The 18423-nt window shown below is 43.0% G+C and overlaps 1 protein-coding gene across 1 annotated transcript; it reads right to left on the bottom strand.

The window, feature by feature from the left end:
* Positions 1-18: 18 nt before the first annotated feature.
* On the bottom strand, positions 19-12689 carry MAEL (maelstrom spermatogenic transposon silencer). The gene is made up of 12 exons (XM_063419255.1): positions 10640-12689; positions 10186-10272; positions 8068-8170; positions 5976-6131; positions 5490-5531; positions 4762-4889; positions 3957-4011; positions 3483-3624; positions 2712-2774; positions 1981-2113; positions 1695-1773; positions 19-934 (listed from the first exon to the last, which is right to left on the bottom strand). Exons 1-12 carry the CDS (start codon positions 10745-10747, stop codon positions 819-821), a joined length of 1212 nt encoding a protein of 403 aa, XP_063275325.1. The 5' UTR covers positions 10748-12689; the 3' UTR covers positions 19-818.
* Between the last annotated feature and the right edge of the window lie 5734 nt (positions 12690-18423).

Raw genomic sequence — 18423 nt, 5'->3', positions numbered from 1 at the left:
AAAAAACAAAAAAAAAAAAACAACAAAACAAAACAAAAAAAAAACCCCAAACCAAAAATAAACTAACCCCATAACATCTACCTCTTCTCTTCAGTCTCTAAGTTTGGGAGACATGCATTTCTTAAACAGAAAACTGATGCAAATAAAAAATCCCAAAATCTATGCTGTACCTGTTTGTGATGTAGATAATAAGCCCGTGCTTCTAAGAAGATTTTCAGGCAGATGAATTTACCCGAGTATTTCTTTCAAGACATTTTATATAACATTTGTGGGTTTTTTGCCTTGAAGGACCACTCCAATTTTTCATGGCTAGAACTGATATTACAGCAAACTTTTGGGATTACTGACTTTTAATTCACTCTCCTAGGGCAGCCCTTTGCACCTTCAGTGCTTTCCCCCCTGCATCAGTTTTTGAAGCAAGACTGTTGAAATTCTACCTTCCACACGCAGGGGATGGGAAGGCTACTAAAAAAGAAATAAACCAAAAAGTTCAAGTTGTTTTAAGTCACACTGGTCACTAAAGAGTTCTTCTAATTCAATTATATTGATTAATCAATCATGAATTTGCACTCCATTCATCAAGAAATACAACTAGCACAGCATGCAGTTTTAACTGTCAGGTCCCTTCAAAGTAAGTCTTCCTGTACATAATGAACAAGATTTTCTATCTTCTTTAAATCAATAGTTTTATCATTCTAACAAAAACTTCAACTGTCAAGCTTTGCACAAAAGATGCAAAACCACAGTCTGGAGAAACTACAGTTATCTTAGGGAAATAAAATCAGAATTTACAGCTGTCCTGGATGTGAGAGAGATTTTCAATTACTGAAGGACGTGGCTAGATCAGATGCACTTCTCAGCAATCGTATCACTCCTCTTCCTTGTACAACGCTTGTTTCACACGGGGAGGTCTTCACACCACATGGAGAATCACCTATTAAATTAAATACAGTTTGCACATCAAATCAGCCTTTAAAGCTTGCAGAAATTAATGGAATTGCTCTTCATATGCTGTGGAGCTGAACCCATTCAACAGCTCTGATACAAAAAGTCAGGCAGGTCGTGTCCTCCACAGACACCAAGATAAGATCACGATTTCCAGGTGGAACAGAGTTTAATTCAGCATGAAATCAAGCTGCAAACTCAGAATTCTTAGTTATTTATTTTGCAAACCTGAGTCTGTTCCTCTGAAGGTTATCCATGCAATGCCCAGATGAACTGAGCTCAGAGGCCTGCTAGCAAAAAAAAATCCTTTCTGCAAAAAGAGACCTTACAAGAGAAGTATTTAACAGAGTTGTGACAGAACACTTGCAAAAAGGCTCAACTCAGTCTGATCAGACAATGGTTTAAGAGCATGGAGAGTATTTTAAACATGGCCCTGCCTAAAAGCACCTGGCCATTGGAATGGCTTCATGTAACAGAAAAAGCATAAATCAGAGAGCAACACTTCTGAGAAAAACTGAATTTTGAGAGACATTTTTGACCACAAGAATCTCTCCAATAAGAAAAGGCCAGCTCTTCATGCTTGAGTCTTCAGAAATTCATTGAAATCCACACACAAGAATAAGCAGAGCTCACACAGAGTTGTGCACCACTTACAGGCAACATCTAAGCCCAGAAATTTGAAAAAGCAACAACTGAATTATGTTTAAAGATATCTTTCCACTTAAAAAATGTGGAAGTTTCAAACTCACAATTAGAAGGCACAAACTCTTGATCCTGTCTTGGAGAACCCAAAGGTTTGTCACATCCAGAACTCTCAGTTTTCATTTTCTGTATGAAAAAAAAAAATTCAAAATAAGGTAGATGTATCTGGTAAATACACACCACTAACCATCAAACCTATGAATCAGGGTCAAAATCCTGAAAGTTCATCAGTCTGCCCAACATATGTAACAAAGGACAGCACCCAAAGACAAAACAGCTCACCTGAAATTGGCACCTGGAAATAAATCAGGGTATCAATTGAAAGACTCTCACCTGGGTATGTCCAGCATCCAGTTTCTCCATCCTGGTGTTTGTGCTTGGATCACAATCAGAGTATTGCAGGGGGAGATGAGCTGCTGTTAGTGACACTCCATACATACCAGCAAAGGATTTACTGATGCAGTAACTTGACCAAGAAAGAAAGGAAAACAAGGAAAGTTTGGCTAAGAGGGCTGGAATGCTGATGTGTGGAAGCACAGCGTTTTATGTTCTTCAACTCACAAACAGAAGTAACCAAAGCACAAGACACACAGAACAGAGGGCAGAAGGATTTCATGGCAGCACCCCTGAATCCTTCCAAGACCACCAGTTGTACAACTACAAATGAAATAAAACCAAATTGCTCCCCCACATTATCAAATGCAGCCCTTGAAGTGTGAAAAGCAACTTTTTTGGGGGCGCACAGCAGCCCATGATGAGGTTTTTGAATGAAAGACTGTTTACTAATGTCTCTCTAAGTGCTACTACTGCTGTCAAGAGAGATCATATATGGCATTTCCTTGTTTCTCAACTATTTACTTTTCCTTTCTCTGCACCAAGAAGATTACAGAACCTTATGGATTTACATTATATGTCAGGCAGTATAGAAGTTTCCAAAGCAGAGATATGCCAAAGCACACTGAAAATACCTAGTGAATTCTAGTGTAATTAACACTTTTCTCATTACTGCAATGCTAACAAAATAAAAGCCACCAAGTTGGAGACAACTGCTCAGCAATACTCACCCCATTTTCTTACAGGATGCCAGAGCACAGCAGATGATATCATTCTCCTCATGCCACTTGCACCTACATGGAATGAAGTGCAGGCTTATTTCAGAAGCACCTCCACTGGTAATCAACAAGAACAACAGGTCTGGCCAGGTGAACAGGAACAAATATTAAAAATGGTATCTTTTTGTTGAATTGACCATGCAGTACCTTTAAAACTTCAGAGTTCAACAGCTGTGCCCTTAGTAGTTTAAGCAGAGTTTTAAAGCTCTGCTTACCAGGCAACCTGCTTCATGCTGAGGTGGGGGGCAGGGAGAAAAGAGAACCCTAAGAGACAAATGGAATTTAAACCATTTGAACCATTTCAAGTTTTCCATTAATGTGAAATGGTTCCTCATAGCATAAACATCCTCACTTCCCTCTCCAAATGTGCATTTTAAAGTAGATTCTTCCATTGCCCTTAAGGGTGAAGGCACTCATGGAAACAGAAAACTGCTTCACTATAAAAAGACAAAGTGACAACGATGAACCCACTGGATCTTAAAATCCATATTCCAAGCAGACTTCCAAGAATAACTCACATGGTTTTTTAAAATCTACTGAAATTTAAGATCAGATTATTGGTTCTTTTCTTAAGTTAGCAGCAGAGGAAGCACTAGTGTCTATTTCTAAATTAACTGCATCATCACCCAATATGCTCCTGGCAACACTGCGAGCAAGTCTCACTTTTTACACCAACAGAAGGATGTGAAAAGAGGCACCTCCACAGAGAACCACCCGACACACCTGGTGTTACTGGAGAAATCCCACAGGCACACATTCAGTTTCCTATACATCCAGACTATGGACGGCTCCTTCTGGTATTTCTGCTGGTACAGGTTCATGATCAGGTCTTCCACAGCAAAAAGCTCCCAGTGGCTCTCCATGCCTACAGTTCAATGAAAATCCAGGCCAGGAGAACAGGAGTTACTGAATATCCTGCTCAGCTCATTTCTCAGTCAGTCTCTGTTCACTGCCCAGCCTCTTATCATAGCCATCAAAACTCAGAGATATTCTACCAGTGGTGTTAATAAAACCTGGCTGCCTAGAAAGTGGTGGGAGAAAGGAAGAGCACAATAAAGCAGCTCTAGCTATCGGTATCAGCTTTTATGAAAACTTTGAGACATTCTCTGCAGACAAATACAGCTGGCCATGATTACACAGCCCTTATTTCTGGGGGTAGAAGGGCAAAAGGATAGACAAAAATTACCCATTTCCTACCTGTTATGCTGGCCATTCGACCAAGGCACCAGTTAATTCGGAATCTGTCATTAGACTGCAGGGAAAAAGATTTCTGTCATCTCCAAGGAGTGCAGCATAAAATTCTGACACTTCCATGACTTCTGACTAGGTCTGAAAAAGTTACCTCCAAACCAAAACTGTTTGTGGTACGGAACACAATCTCCCTGACAGCTATCCTGAAGAGGAACCAGATTTCATGCATACTTCCTCAGAGTCCTGTATTTATGGATGGAGCCCAAGATCTTGTCCCTCCCCACTTTTTAAGGATTAAGGTTAGGTTTGAATTAAATGGAAACATAATATAGCTGTTATGAAACTTAAACACCTCTGAATCCTAACATTTTATTCTGTTCCCTGGAAAATGAAGCTTGAGCAAAAATCTCCCCAAGAGTAACACGTGTCGTAAAAGAGTCACGAAAACGTAAAAATATCCTTTCAAAAAAGCAGGATTTATGACTATTATTGAGCACATCCCATTTAACTCAAATCTTAGGAGCCCTTAACCCAAGTCATAACAATGTCAGAGAACAATAGACCCTGTTCATCAGTAGATTAGAGCCAGAAGTGCAGGCTGAAAATAAGAAGGCAGAAAATTAGGTCTCTGCTTTATAAAAAGGTTGGCTTCTAGAGGCCATTCTTTCCTGCATGGAACTGGGGCACTTTAGAAAAAGTGCCTTTCCCCACTTATATGCACACTGATCAGGTTTTAGAGTGAAGTTTGCCCTCAGTCACCAACAGGAGCCAAAGCAGAAGCTGAGATTGAGAGCCTGGCCCCTGAGCATACCCTGCAGAAGAAGCGAGGCTGAGCACCCCTGGCTGGCTGGGCAAACTGCAGCAGCTCCCGCAGGACAACGGCGTAACAAGAACGAGGAAGGTGAAAGCCAGAGATGGGGATCTTGTGGGTTTCATCACCTAATGGAGGGGGCAAGGGGCACAGGGAAAAAAGGCAAACAACAGAAAACCACAAAGCTGTGAGAAGTCCAGTTTCCTTAGGAGATACAGCTCCCTCCTCCTTTTTATCCTTCTGTATATGTATGCAACAAACACACACACTCGTCTCCACAGACAGGGTCTGTGTTTAAGCCACCAAACCCTTGCTTCTGTCAGCAAACACCCACACTCCTGCCCCTTTCAAAAGGCCATGATCCAAGTACCAGAGGTAGGAAAACACGGGCCAAGTCTGTTCCCTCTGTATACAAGGAGAGGAAATGTCCTAATAGAAACAAACTGGAGTCTATAAACGTTACTGAAAGTCACAAAGGAAACAGGCAGGCTAAGCCAGACACAACAACGGTGTAGATATTTTAATTCTGTTAATATACACCAAGCTGCTAAACGTAACTTTTCAATATAAAGCAGCATCTTTGAGTTACCCTGTTGTTAATTAGCACTTCATGCTGAAGACACACACAAGGGCTACCAAGACTTATACAACATTTGGAGAGAGGTCAGATAGATGATTTTAAAGCTGCACACCTTTGCACACCATTTTTTTTCTCCACTCGTACTCACCAGCAGCCTGGCAGTGGTACCGAAAGCCACGTGGTGGTACTTCTGCAAAAGAGAGGGAAAAGGACAATCACCACCCAACACCACCACGGAGAGATCCTTAACTCTCAACTACACACCACAGCTTCACATACAGACAGGAACAGCTCCATCTTCCCTTGTGGCCTTGTAAAAGTGTCACAGCTACTTCTGGAAAAAATTATTTTCAGTCATATGCATTTTTAAAAAGTGCATTGTAGAGTGTGTTTAAGTCCAATCAAGAGAAACATTCACAGACATGAAATATAAAGTATCAACATGTGCAGGTTCTCCTGGATTTAGCCTACCCTCTCAACAACAACACTCAGCACTGCTCTGACATTTTAAGAAGTCTGACCATTTATCATCAAAGAAATGAACCTGCCTTAACAGCAGAAGTCTAACCCGGGCAGCAGTGACCCCAGAAAGGCTCCCTGTTCCCAGCACTTCCCTGACTGTCCTGGAACTCACCTGGGTCTATGAAGTGGTGGAAATCAGCCACGATGCCATCCTGCAGGGAGTACCTGACACAGCCAATCTCACAGGGAAGGAAGCGCTGCTCGCACTGGGGTGGCAGCTTCCCATAGCTGTAAATGTCCAGGAAGTAGAAGATGTCTGCAACTGTATCTGAAAGAAAAAGAGCAAAACCATCTCCAGACAAGCCACCAGGGGTTACGGAAGCCATGCTGGTCTCACCTCATCCAGGGAAAGCTTGGGTGAACTTCCTCCTGTGACTGGGTGAAGAGGGGTAGCAACCAGGCAAAACACACAGCTCTTCCTCTGTATACAAGATGACAAGGTAACAACATTTAGGGAGAATTCAGGCACACTGGCAGGGCTGATACACCTTCCAGAGATCCTACTGTGTGTAGAGATGGGGCAGAAAACCCAACAAACACAAGCAACTAAAAAAAAAAGCAGCCAAACTCCAAACCCACAAGATATTAAGAGGTCTACAATCCAACAGGAACTATTATTCTTTTTAAGAATAGGTCTCTTTGCCCTTTCAGAAAAATAAGGTTAGGGAAAAACCAAATCAGTAGCTGCAAAACAGCCTCACAAGCTAAATTTAGCAGCTTACACCACTAAAATGAGTTGGTAGTAGTCTTGTGGGGCAAGAAGATGAGAAGCCTGCTAATTAAAAGGATTGCTGCTCCTCCACCAAATGAGATCCCAAAGTAAGCAGCAAGAATACTCAACACAAATGTTAAGAAATAGATTTATCACTTACTAATTAAAAAGTATCCAGCTATGACAATTATTTTACAATACATCTTAATCCTTCTCTTCATGACTGTCACAATGTCCTCAGTGAAACTCAACGTAGCTATTTAATCCTTACTCTATCATTCTGTCAAAATCAAAACAATCCTACTTGCTCCACTGGAGATGTGTAACTGTCTTTACACATAAATAGTTTTGTGTGCCAGGCTTTAGGACATTTAACAGCACCTTCCCTAAGCCTAATGGAGAGGAACCCTTAGGTGAAACTAAGGGAAACTGAAATGAAACTGCATGAGCTGAGGGGTCACAGCAAAGACACCTCTCCTACCTTATGAAGAAGTGGATACAGCTCCAGGGAACCATACAGAACTTGCACTGAGAAATACTAGGAGCAGCATCACGAAACGTATCTCAGCTATCCTTGATCATTGTGCCTCTCATTCAGCTGGGAGATCAATTGTGTCAGCTGAAGCCAGCATGATCAGCCCAATCAAATCTGCATCACAACAACAGGGGAGCACGACCCTGGCACAGAGGGCACTAAAAAGCATTTCACTTTCATGGAGCTACTGTTTCCTGCTCCCCCATAACCATGACAACACGAAAACAAGTTCAAGAGACTGAGGTAAAGAGCTGGAGCTGAGATTTAACCACACAGCTTATATGAACTGGCTTCTTGACTTGCCTTGTAAGCACTACCTTTTATCATTTTTCAGAATAACACAGTATTCATTGGGTAGAAAATTACAACTATGTTCACTACCCAACTCTAATTAGAACAACCATTTGAAGACAGGGAACAGGTTAGAATGGCTTAGTTTTAGGGAGTTCTTTCAATAAAGAAGCAAGTCAGGATGTTATAAAGGCACTGACAGAGTGCATGTTCCCTGTTTTATTCTCCCAATGAGGCCAGGCCCTTGTTTCATTTAGTACCTCTATCATACAAATTTTGATCTTTGATATCTAACAATTCTTAACCCTTTGAAATCAGTACAAGTATTCTTTTATGCTGAACTTGGATTAGGCCTCATCAAATCATAAATGCAGGACTTGAAAAATTCTCTTTTCCTTCAAAACCTTGAAATGAATGTTAAGAAACTGCTAGTGGCTATACTCCCATTGAACTGAAAAACAGAGAATATAATTCTTGAAGGTTGGGGCAGGGGGAAACAGTATTTTCCCTGATGTCCCACTATCTTTTAGAGCAGTAGCCCAGTAGTGTAAAACATCTGACACAAATTCAGCAAAATGTAAACAGCCTTTGTACAGGTACCACTGAGAATATCCTCAGAGTGCAAGCTCTCATCTCCCAGGATCAATGGCTTTACCATCACCATACCCTTCTCACTCCTCCAAGACACAGCACAGGCATCTGGCAAAGGAGCAGCACTGGGCATCTTCGTGGTCACAGGAGCAGCAACTGGATTAGGCAGAGTACAAGTCTGGAAAAGATGAGAAAGTTAAAAACAACAACAAGTTTTCTCACTCCAAATAAAGTCCTTCAGCTCCTTGTATCAGAGGAGAATGCAATATCCACTAACAGCTGTGGTTAGGTGGAAAAGTTTATATATAAAGTGCCTGTATAATTGCAGGACAGGAAGGCAAGATTTCTCTTCAGTACCTTTGTCAACCCATTACAGCTTTAAAGAACCACAGATAAACTTAGATTTAACCACTTGTCACAGGCAAGGAACTCTTCAAACTGGAATTTAAAACTTTTCCCCGTAAGTTTTATGAAAAAAGGCCCTGGCACATGTGTTAGTTGTCTTTGACAAGGAAACAGGTTCATGAAAAGCTGATAAAGCCTTAAGGAAAACATTGGATTGCTCTGAAAATCCACTCATGAACAATAAGCTTTTAATAGGATGGGAAAAGAAACCTGGCAGCCTTACAGAATCTGACCATTCAAACCCAAATTGGGAGTAACATCCACACCCAGGTACACTGACTGCAGAAAACCATCTCAGCCAAAGTTAACTGGTTATCAGCTGGAACTATTTAAAACAAAATGAGGAATTACTCCCATCTGAGTAAGCTTTGGCCACCTCCAAAAGAGGAACACGAGTTTTCACTACACAAAGTGATGTGGTTGTCTGTGTACAGGGTTGGGATTAATAAAATGGGAGTACATAATCTCATATATCCATATTTCTCTATTTCCACTGACACAGTCAGGATGGTGATCTGTATTCTGGTAAAGCAATTATTCCTCTCCCTGGTGACAATCTTCTAAAATGCTACAACTTGTGGAAGGAAACACAGAAGCCTCCACTTGTGACTCACCTGCCATTTCACTTAGCTCTCTCTGACATACAAAATTGGAGTTTAATTAATTACACACACTCAGCCTGCTAAATGACACAATGATGATCACATTTTAAACAGCTTTTTCCCAGACAGGCAGACCCCCAAAACCAGCATTGCCTAACACCTCCCTTCTAGTTTAGACTGATTAATTTAACCAATCCATTTTTACTAGTTACTCCAAACTATGACCATCCTGTCATTCCCTCTATCACCACGTAAGTGTTTTGAAATCTTGGAATTTATCCTCACCATTAATTCATAGTTCACAGTCATTATGTAGAAACAGAGCATTAAGAAGTAAATTTAAGATTCTCCATTTACTCAGTCAGTAAATGTGAATTTCGTTCCTTGGACACACAAGTTGTTACACTACTAACACAGACTAAAATAAGCTGACACGTCGCATAATTCAAATTCTTACGTAACTCTGCTTCAGGGAAGTGCTGAGAGAGGAAAAGAGACACAAACAAACAAACAATCGGGACAAACACCTTTCCAAGGCAGTGAACAGCAGAAATTATCTGTTTTAGCCCGATTTCCCACCACAACCATACACGCTGAACTGCCTACTCCTATACTGTTCTCCACAACAGTGTTACTACTCTCTCCCATATCCAACCAACCTAAAAATAATGGCAGGGTGTAATTATTCTTTTGTACATAGGCAGCAACATTTCATTGACCTGGTTCACACACAGCTCCTCCAGAACTAAACAGGTGTCTCTAAGATGTGCTCTCAGGCCACCAGACAAGAATTGCCTAAACAATGACACCCACAAGGCAAAAGCAAAATGAACCTACGACCAGAAGTAATACCAATTTACAGTATAAATTAAAAAAAAAAAATAAGTCAGGCACTGCAAAATACTGTCAACCATAAAGCTATGGTGTTAGAAAACTACATTTTACTTGGTCAAAGAGCCCACAGGAACAAGTTGTGATGGTTTAAAGAGGTACCAAGTATTTCTACCTTCTGTTCAAACCAGAACAATTATCTGCACAACCCACACAACAGTATGTACTATTACTGCAGCCATAACCTCCAGAGGCTGGAGGATGTGCTGAGCAGGCAGAACTTCCAAAGCATCCTATGGAACTGAACACATAGAGCTCAATACCATTTACTCCTCCTTCTTACTTCAGCATTTACCTTCTTTACTGTCTTCTGAGGGCATTTCTTGCTATTCCATTTATGAGCCTTCTCTGCATACACTTTCTTCTCTTCCTCTGTCAGGGACTTGAAGGAAAATTAGCTGTTATAAAAAGGTGTTTACCACCTTCCCTCTAGTAGTCCCACAAACCAACAAACTCCTCACTCCCAAAGGACATTATCGATGGCTGTCAAGACTGACTCAAACGCTCCCAGTCCCCAGTCCCTTTTTTCCTAACAATGCCGTAAGCCTTGATTACGAACACCCAGTTAGGCGAAGGATTTCTGAGTGAGAGCAAGCCACAAACAAGAGACCTCGTGGGTGCCAACACGAGCCAGAGCCGCCCCGCGCTGAGGGGAGGCGGGCACGGCCCCACAGGGCAGCCATGTGAAATGGCGCCCAGCCGCCTGCCCGCGCCCCCCAGGAGAGGCCCCGCCGACATTCCGCCCTCACCTCCCATGCCTGGGAGCAGAAGGGGACGGCGTCCGCCAAACGGGCCGCGGGCAGCTGCTCGTGCACGAAACACGCGAAGGCGCTGCGGGAGCGGCCGCGCCGAGCCATGGCCTCGCCAAGGGCGCTGCCCACACGCGGCGGCGGCGCGGCCCCTCATGAGGGGCGGCCGGGGCGGTGCTGAGGGCGGGGCGGCCGTGACACCGCCCTCACGCCCCCGCTGCGGCTGCGCTGCCGTGTTTTGTGTTTGCCGAGGTAAAGGAGGCTCGTCGGTGGGACCGACAGCGATCAGAGAACCATAGAACGTTATGGGGTTGGAATAGACCTCCAAGATGATGTAGTTCCAGGGACACCTTGCACCGGAGCAGGTTGCTCAGAGCTCCAGCCTGGCCTTGAGCGCTTTCCAGGCAGGGGCAGTTCCTTGGGCAACCTGTTCCTCTGCCTCACCGTCCTCACTGCAGGGAATTTCTTTCTAATATCCAACCTAAGTTTCCTGGTTTTAATAAAATAAAAGATATTGTATGCCAGTAGAACTAGATAAGTGATTAGCACCCCTTAGTCAAGTACATCCTGTAGCAAATGAGCTCTGTGGATGAAGTAAATCAAGGTGTTGATATATATATTGCCAACAAGGCAAAAGGCTTAAGGCCCATGCATCCTGTAGAATCCTGAATTCATCAGGCTTGGAAGAGACCTTTAAGATGATCCAGCTGAACCATCAGCCCAGCACTATCGCTGTAACCCCTAAACCACAAACCCACATCATCCAGTGTCAGATCCAGATGCCTCAGGAACATACCTGGATATAGGTGAACCACCTTCACTGTAATGTTAAAAATCACACCTCCAGGTCAGAAAGATCCCTGCCTAGGTGGAGATTCTTCCCCTGAGCATGCATAAGAGTCAGGAGGTGTTATGTAAATATATGGTAGTTATTACTGATCATACTTAGGAGGTTGCTAACACAATGTTTTTGTGTGTAAGTAATGGCATGGAAAGCCCAGTAGCTGTGCTTGATTTGTGAAATACCACCAAGCACCCAGGCTTGTGCAACTCCAAATTAAATAAATAATCAATCTCTCTCTCAAGTGTGTAATTATTGGCCTGTTGCACACCACATGGGTGAATCTGAATTTTGTGGACAGCAACCTCACAGCACGTCCTGATGAGTGTGCCATGGCTGCTTGTCTTAAATTTTTTTTTTTTTTTAAATTTTCTTTGGGTGCTGAAGGATAAGAAATACCCAATGGGAGCAGGAGTTTGCACCAGGATCAGGAAGGAGAAAAGGAAAAAGCAGAGACCAACTTCAGGTGAGAACACTGGGTTTAGTTTTGAGCTATATGGCAGGAAAGTGGAGGAGGTGAGGGGGCATGTGTGCACTTGGAAGGGCAAACTTGTTTATTAAAATTTATTTGGGAGGTCATGTTACATAAAACCAAGACTGCTGTTCAGACTATTTTTTTTTTGTGGTTTTGGGTTGCTTTTTGTGGTTGTTGGGGTTTTTTCCTTTCATCTATCTCCTTGACATAACTGACACTTCCTTCACTGAAAGTGCATAGGGAACCAAAGCTCAGATGAAGTAAAAGCTGGAAATAATCTGATCTGCATCATTTTGATAAGTGGCATGGAATTGCTTCCTGCCTTAAGCTTTCTACTGATCTCTCTCAAAAATCAAATGATCTTCACTAGCCATAGTAAAAAAAAATAAAATAAATAAAGAGAAGGTAGCAGGGCAATAATTACAGCAGGTCAAAAATCACAATTGGCTTTAAAACAAAGTTTAATCAGTTTGCAGAAATCTGGTTGCCTGGAACAGAGAGGCCTACGTCTGACATGAGGCAGGGTTACTGAAGTGGCAATATTGGCATAGGCCCTGATTAACTTCTGGCCTGGTTTTCCTTGGCCAGGGATGTGATGTCTCCCCATTCCTCATTCTTCTCTTGTCTTTTGGGGAATCTCCTTCAGCATCCATCTGCTTCTCATGCAGCCATCTTCAGTGGAGTTATCCAGACAATCTCCATGAAAATAAATAGTGCAGCACTGACTTGGAAGATTCTTTGCAATTCTCCATCCCAGAATCCTCTTGAACTTATAGTAAACTTAGACATGAAGATAAAAACAGTGATGAAACATATTCATGGATTTCCAAATCACTGGAAAAAATCGGCATTTTTTCCTCAATCTAGCCACTTTTTTCATCTTTGGGTAAGTCTGCTGAGCTCCAAAGGAGGTAGCTGTTGTTCAGGCTTAAATCTTTGACTTAGCTGATTACGTTTGTCAGTTCTGGAACTGCTGTCAGGGAAGGTCAGACGAGGTTGCTCTTCCACCTCCCTGGTGCCTGGTTTCTCTGAGGGTTAAACAATGCTGGCTCCTTTTGGAGGCTGTCCTGTCTTGCTCAAATCTTGGGAAACAGTTTGGCTTGTGTTCCACTAAGGAAATTTGCTGTTAAACATAAAGGAGGAGTCAATCACATTGTTAAAAGTGTAGAAAATCATGATGTAACCTCAGTGAGAACAGGTAAGCATTTTTAATGCCACTTTTACTGCTGTGGAAGGTAATTTATATTCCAGTCTAGTTCCAGATACATTAATGCTAAGTCTCTGAGGAAAGACTGCAAGAAATGACTCGTGTCTTGTAAATATAAACATCTGCACAGAGCCTAGTTCTTTCAGGCAGAAAGGCAAGTGTTTACTGTTATATTACTGTGAGAGTTGTTGCTAGGAGTGCATCTGTGCACTTGTGTTTTATTTTTCTTCACATCATATTCTTTTCTCTCGTGTGCAGCTTTGGGACCCACCCTTCAGCAGCCCTTCCTTTTAAAGAAATTCAGATAATATGTGCATCAAGTGTTTGAAAAACACAGGGCTCCAGTGATAGCTCTCCTAGGGCTAGAGGTGTGGTTGGAAAATAAAATTCATAAGCAGTAGAGGGAGAAAGGATTTTCCTGTGTGGGGTGGGGGTCAGATTAAAAAAACAGGGAACAGATGATTTTCAGAGCATCATACCATCAGTATTCTTCCCCAGGGTCCTGAGAAGAGCCCAGTGCCTCTAAAGAAACTCATGTTTTAAATCTTCATTTGTCTGCTGTTTAACTTAGCAGGCAAAGGACTTTTCTGAACCATTTACACTGATTTGAAAATAACATTGGTACCTCTGGAGCCCTTCCAGCAGTTAACAACAAGAGTTGTGCCAATATTTATATATTACTTGTTGGTTGTTTTTTTTCTTTTAAGCACTTAATTTAGTTAATTGATATGCCAACAATTTAAATCCTCTGTACCTGGCTTTGGAAACACAGCTCCAGAATTTACAAAATCAGTGTAAATGGTCCAGAGAACTTCTCTGCCAGCCTGTGCTTTTCCATCAATGCATGGAGTTTGCCAGTATCTCAAAATAGGGTCTATGTACCCTGGTACTTTATGGACAGAAAAACTATCTGGAACTTTTCTGCCAGTAATTTATTTTCATTCATTCAGTATTCAAGCCTATAATCTTCCCCTTGCAGTCTTTTTTGTCAGAAAGAATAAGCCAAGTTATTCTAAAAAGCATGGCAGGGACTACATCTGCTGTTCCCCACGTACCTGCTGCTCTGGGGCTACAGCACTCCCCACAAAGGGAAATATTTGGTGTTTATGTTGGAGGAATCAGACCCATCAGCCCAGGAGAGGCGAGGCTGATGCACTCCACACTCCCAGGTCCAAAGGAAGGGAGGTCAAGTATGTATTCCCAGTCTAACCCAGCTCCTCCTGTGGTTTTCCCATTAGAGATGAGCCATCCTCTCCCCCTCCCTGGCTCTCAGGGCACACCACCTTCCCACAGAGAGGTTCAGCTGGATTGGAACTAATGCAGTCACACTGGCACCACTGACATGAGGGCTTCTGGCTGCCGGTCTGCTCTAGGGGTCAGTAATCCTGGTCACCCCCTGGAGCTCTCCAGCTGCTGGCAGCCAGCCACACCAGTGCCTTCGGTCCAGGCCCGGCTGGTGGCACCCAGACTGTCCCTCATCCCAGCTCCTGGCCCCGGGGACACTGCAGGCCCCTATGCCTGCAGTCCCCCTCCAGGTGCTGGCATTTAAATCGACTTACTCCTGTGTGTCCAGGCGCTGTCACCCAGGCACACAGACTCTCCCACCCACGGCATGACTGGAGGCTGGCACCAGACCCCCATACACGTGGACACACCCAAAACAGAGAGCTGTTCACTCAGAATAAAGCTACAAAGGAATTTAATAAGAAGAAAGGGAGAGGGTGTGCATGGCAGATAAGCCCATCACCCAGCAAACTCTTCACACACAACTGGCTCTTTCTTTTGCCTTATCCATCTATTTCCCTTACTTGTTCCTTCCCAAATCGCCTAGCTCTCTCCCTTTCTTTACTTTGATTCTTTCCCTAAGCATCCCACGAGCAGTCCCATGCAATCCTGGAATGCTCTTCCCTTGCATCCCCTAATGAGTCCTAAATCTGTAGGATGCAGTCCCCCTCCGTCCGAAAGTTGGCTGTGCTCTTGACGCATCTTGATAGGCTCCAGGCTGTACCCTGGGGCCGGGGCTTTCCTGGGACAGCCCTGGGAAGAGCCCGGAGTGGTTTGCCTTTATTCTGAGTTCCTATCTTAGGGTTCCCATCTGCCACTGTGTCCCTGTGTTTCTCTGGACTAGTGAAAATGGGCCATTGACGAGCTTTTGTGATGGATGTGGGAGGAGCCAGGGCAGTGTGTTAGTTGGGCTACCAGCCATTGAAGTGCCATTGTCGCTCTGCACGCCTTTGTGTGCTTTGGAGACAAGCTTTTGTCACACAATCTCACGGCTGATTTCTTTCTCAGCCTGGTTACGGAGATTTTAAAACCTACAAATTCTGTGGAGAATGATACAAAGTATAGACCAGTAATTATTATTGTTTCACACGAAATGCATAAACATCTCAGGGATGAGAGCCTGCAGCTTCCCTTCCCCAGGTGAATGATTTAACCAGTCGGCTACAGCAGCCAGCTTTCTTTTTTTGGCCTTTTGACTTAGTGAATCTTAGGCTTCTTTTTGCACAGCGCCATGACTGCAAGAGTGCAGGGTGCTTTGCACCTCACCTATGTGATCAAGGATGTAACTTGGTACATCTAAGGGGTCAGGAGGCCTTTTTACAAGAACTCACCTTGCCTTGTTCCCGTGCAGGGTTTTGCAGAGTGTTGGACTTATTGTGAATGTCCCGGACCAGGCCTCATGGGTGGTATCAGCACCTTCCTTCCAGGTTTCTCAGGGAACTCAAATGAGCGCTGATAACGCTTCTGTCTTCTTGCCAGAAATGGTAGCATTTGTGTTGGGGGTTGCAGTGCAGCAGGTCATGGAATTGTGGGGTGCACGGGACCTGCTGGGCAAGTGCTGTAACCCTGCTGAGCAGCACATCCCAGGACCACTAAACCTGGTACAGGGCAACCAGCTGCCCACGTGTGCTACAGCTGCACCCCCTCTGAGCCATGGCTTTCAAACATCTTTAATGCCATGGCTCCAGTGAAACCACCACGTTGTTCCAAGTATCCTGGACAAAGTCTGGGAAATCCTTAACATCAGAACAGGCCAGGTTTTCAGGCAGAAAACAAGGAGATGGCTGTGACACCCCAAATGTATGAAAGCCGTGCCCTGGGTGTTTGTTAGATATCTCTGTTCTCTGGGTATGCAGAGAAGGAAAACTGTAAGCCTTTAGGCAAGTTTGACAGTACATGTGTGCATTCAGTCCCATTCTACTGCTGAATGAGGTTTTTCTTTAGATTTGAGTTCTAAATATTAGGTACCAAAATTTTCCAGTCTTGTTTTGGATCTGGCCCTAAGTAGGATGACCTGAGTAATTACAGACCTGTTAGACTGACAGGGATCCCAGGCAAAAGAATAGAATCACTGATACAGGATTTGCTTCAATAATGAATTAAAGAGAAGTAACGTAATTAATGCCAATCAACATGGGTTTGCAGCAAATACATTCTGTCACATTGGTTTGTAATTGCATCAAAAAGATATTAAGTGTGGTTACTAAAGGTAATGCATCCAGACATGTGAAGCATGTGACTCGACCACACAACACTGAATCAAGGATACAGATTTATGATACAAAGACCATCCAGTCCCTGGTTAAAGCATTAGCTTAAGGTGTCTCAAAATGTAATTTTAAATGAGGAATTGTTATCAAACGTTTTATTAAGATCTATCTTAGGTTGTTTCTTGGCTGCATACTACTAAATACTTGTTAGTAGCTTTCAGCAAAACATGTTGTCATCACAGTTACTTGCAAAAAATACAAAGCTTGAAGGAATAGGTGAGTGGGATATCGACCAAAGAGGAGTTCTCTATATGATGCTACATCAAGAGGACTAACAGGATCATCCCTGGAAGGATAAATAAATATTAAGCAGGGATGATGATGCTGTAATACTTCAGCTTTCATACTTTTAGCAGCTGGGCCTGCTAAAAGTTAGTTAGCAAACTAACAGTCTGTTGAACTTCCAGAGAGGATGTTAAGGGTGCTTTGATCACGGCCTGGCATTACCTCTTCAGAAATGCCTTAAGTGTGCCTTGCCCTCTGGCTTGGCCGTACTAGAAAGTGAAGTTAGATTAAATTAGGGGCAGGGTGAGGTCCCTTCCCACCCAAAGTAATCTGTGATTCGTTTTTGTAACATACAGGCTGTAGTTCAAACTAATCGATGTAGTGTGGCAAAGTGATGTGGCCTATTTTATTGGGAAGGCTGGACTGGACAGTCACAAAAGTCCAGGCTGTGAACTCCAAGTCCCTGAAGGTATTTGTGCTGCCCACAGTTCCTCTACAGCCAAAACCTTAGAGGATTTAACACCTCCTATGTTATCTGTAGATATGCAAGCAGAGTTTGTCCTATTTTATATTTTTGCCTAGAGTGACACAAAGAAGATGGTGAGCTGGGGTGATTGACTTGTGATCTCTGCCTGTATGATAACTTCACAAAACGTTATTGCTGACATGCCATTAGTGTTTTAAATTAAAATTTCAGGTTTACTCTGTAAAGGCATACTGTGATTTTTGGTGTCTAAAACGGAGTCAGGAGGAGCATAGATTATTTACACGGAGTAGTAAATACTATAGGAGGATGCTGTTCTCTTGGGTTCTTCCTAATGCTGAATTTAAATTACAGACCTGAAGGTTCATTGTAGTGAGAAAGCCAAATTTCTCCAATAAATATTCTAAACATTTCTTGGTACAAACACCATGATTAAAAAACAGTAGCAGTTTATATATACATATCACTATTCCTGATGTTAATGGGACGTAAAAGCTCTGTATTATTGTGCTATCAGATGTAGCCAGGCAGCTTGGAAAAAAACAACACAGAGAGTGAATATATTTCAACAATGTCTTGCTGTGAAGCTATCAAGGATTAATAGGAGATCACAGTGTAGCACGGGAAACTAGGAAGTTTTACTTAGTAGCTATCTGAAAGGACTCACTAAATGCTATGAACTGATGGTGTGTCACCCAGTAAGTTCTGTGACGTGTTGATCTCAGCACTAAATCAAGAGAGCGGTGTCTAATGGCTCAGTCTAGCATGGCATCCCAGAAAAGATGTTCAGATCACTGTTTCTATGGAAATTTCTACCAGGGAAATCCAGGGGGCTGAGCGGCATGAAAATCTTCATGCAGCAGAGTGGCTTTTCAGGGATGCTGCCGAGATGGGGCATTCTGACCGAGGTGCTGGTGTAAATCGTTCCACGGGGCGGTAGCTTAAAAAGCTGACTCTGCGCATCAGCAGAGGAAACGACCACAAAAGACTGATACTGG

This window comes from Prinia subflava, chromosome 25, assembly GCF_021018805.1.
Source record: "Prinia subflava isolate CZ2003 ecotype Zambia chromosome 25, Cam_Psub_1.2, whole genome shotgun sequence".
Lineage (NCBI taxonomy): Eukaryota > Metazoa > Chordata > Aves > Passeriformes > Cisticolidae > Prinia > Prinia subflava.
Note: the sequence above shows the minus strand (reverse complement) of the source record. Positions and strands in the feature narration are given on the sequence as shown.

Coding starts and splice junctions, on each gene's coding strand:
- MAEL (XM_063419255.1), bottom strand. CDS start 10,747: ATGGCTCGGCGCGGCCGCTCCCGCAGCGCCTTCGCGTGTTTCGTGCAC. Junction 2,775..3,482: donor GATTTCTCCAGTAACACCAG/GTGTGTCGGGTG, acceptor CATTCCATGTAG/GTGCAAGTGGCATGAGGAGA. Junction 1,774..1,980: donor TGGATGCTGGACATACCCAG/GTGAGAGTCTTT, acceptor TTTTTCATACAG/AAAATGAAAACTGAGAGTTC.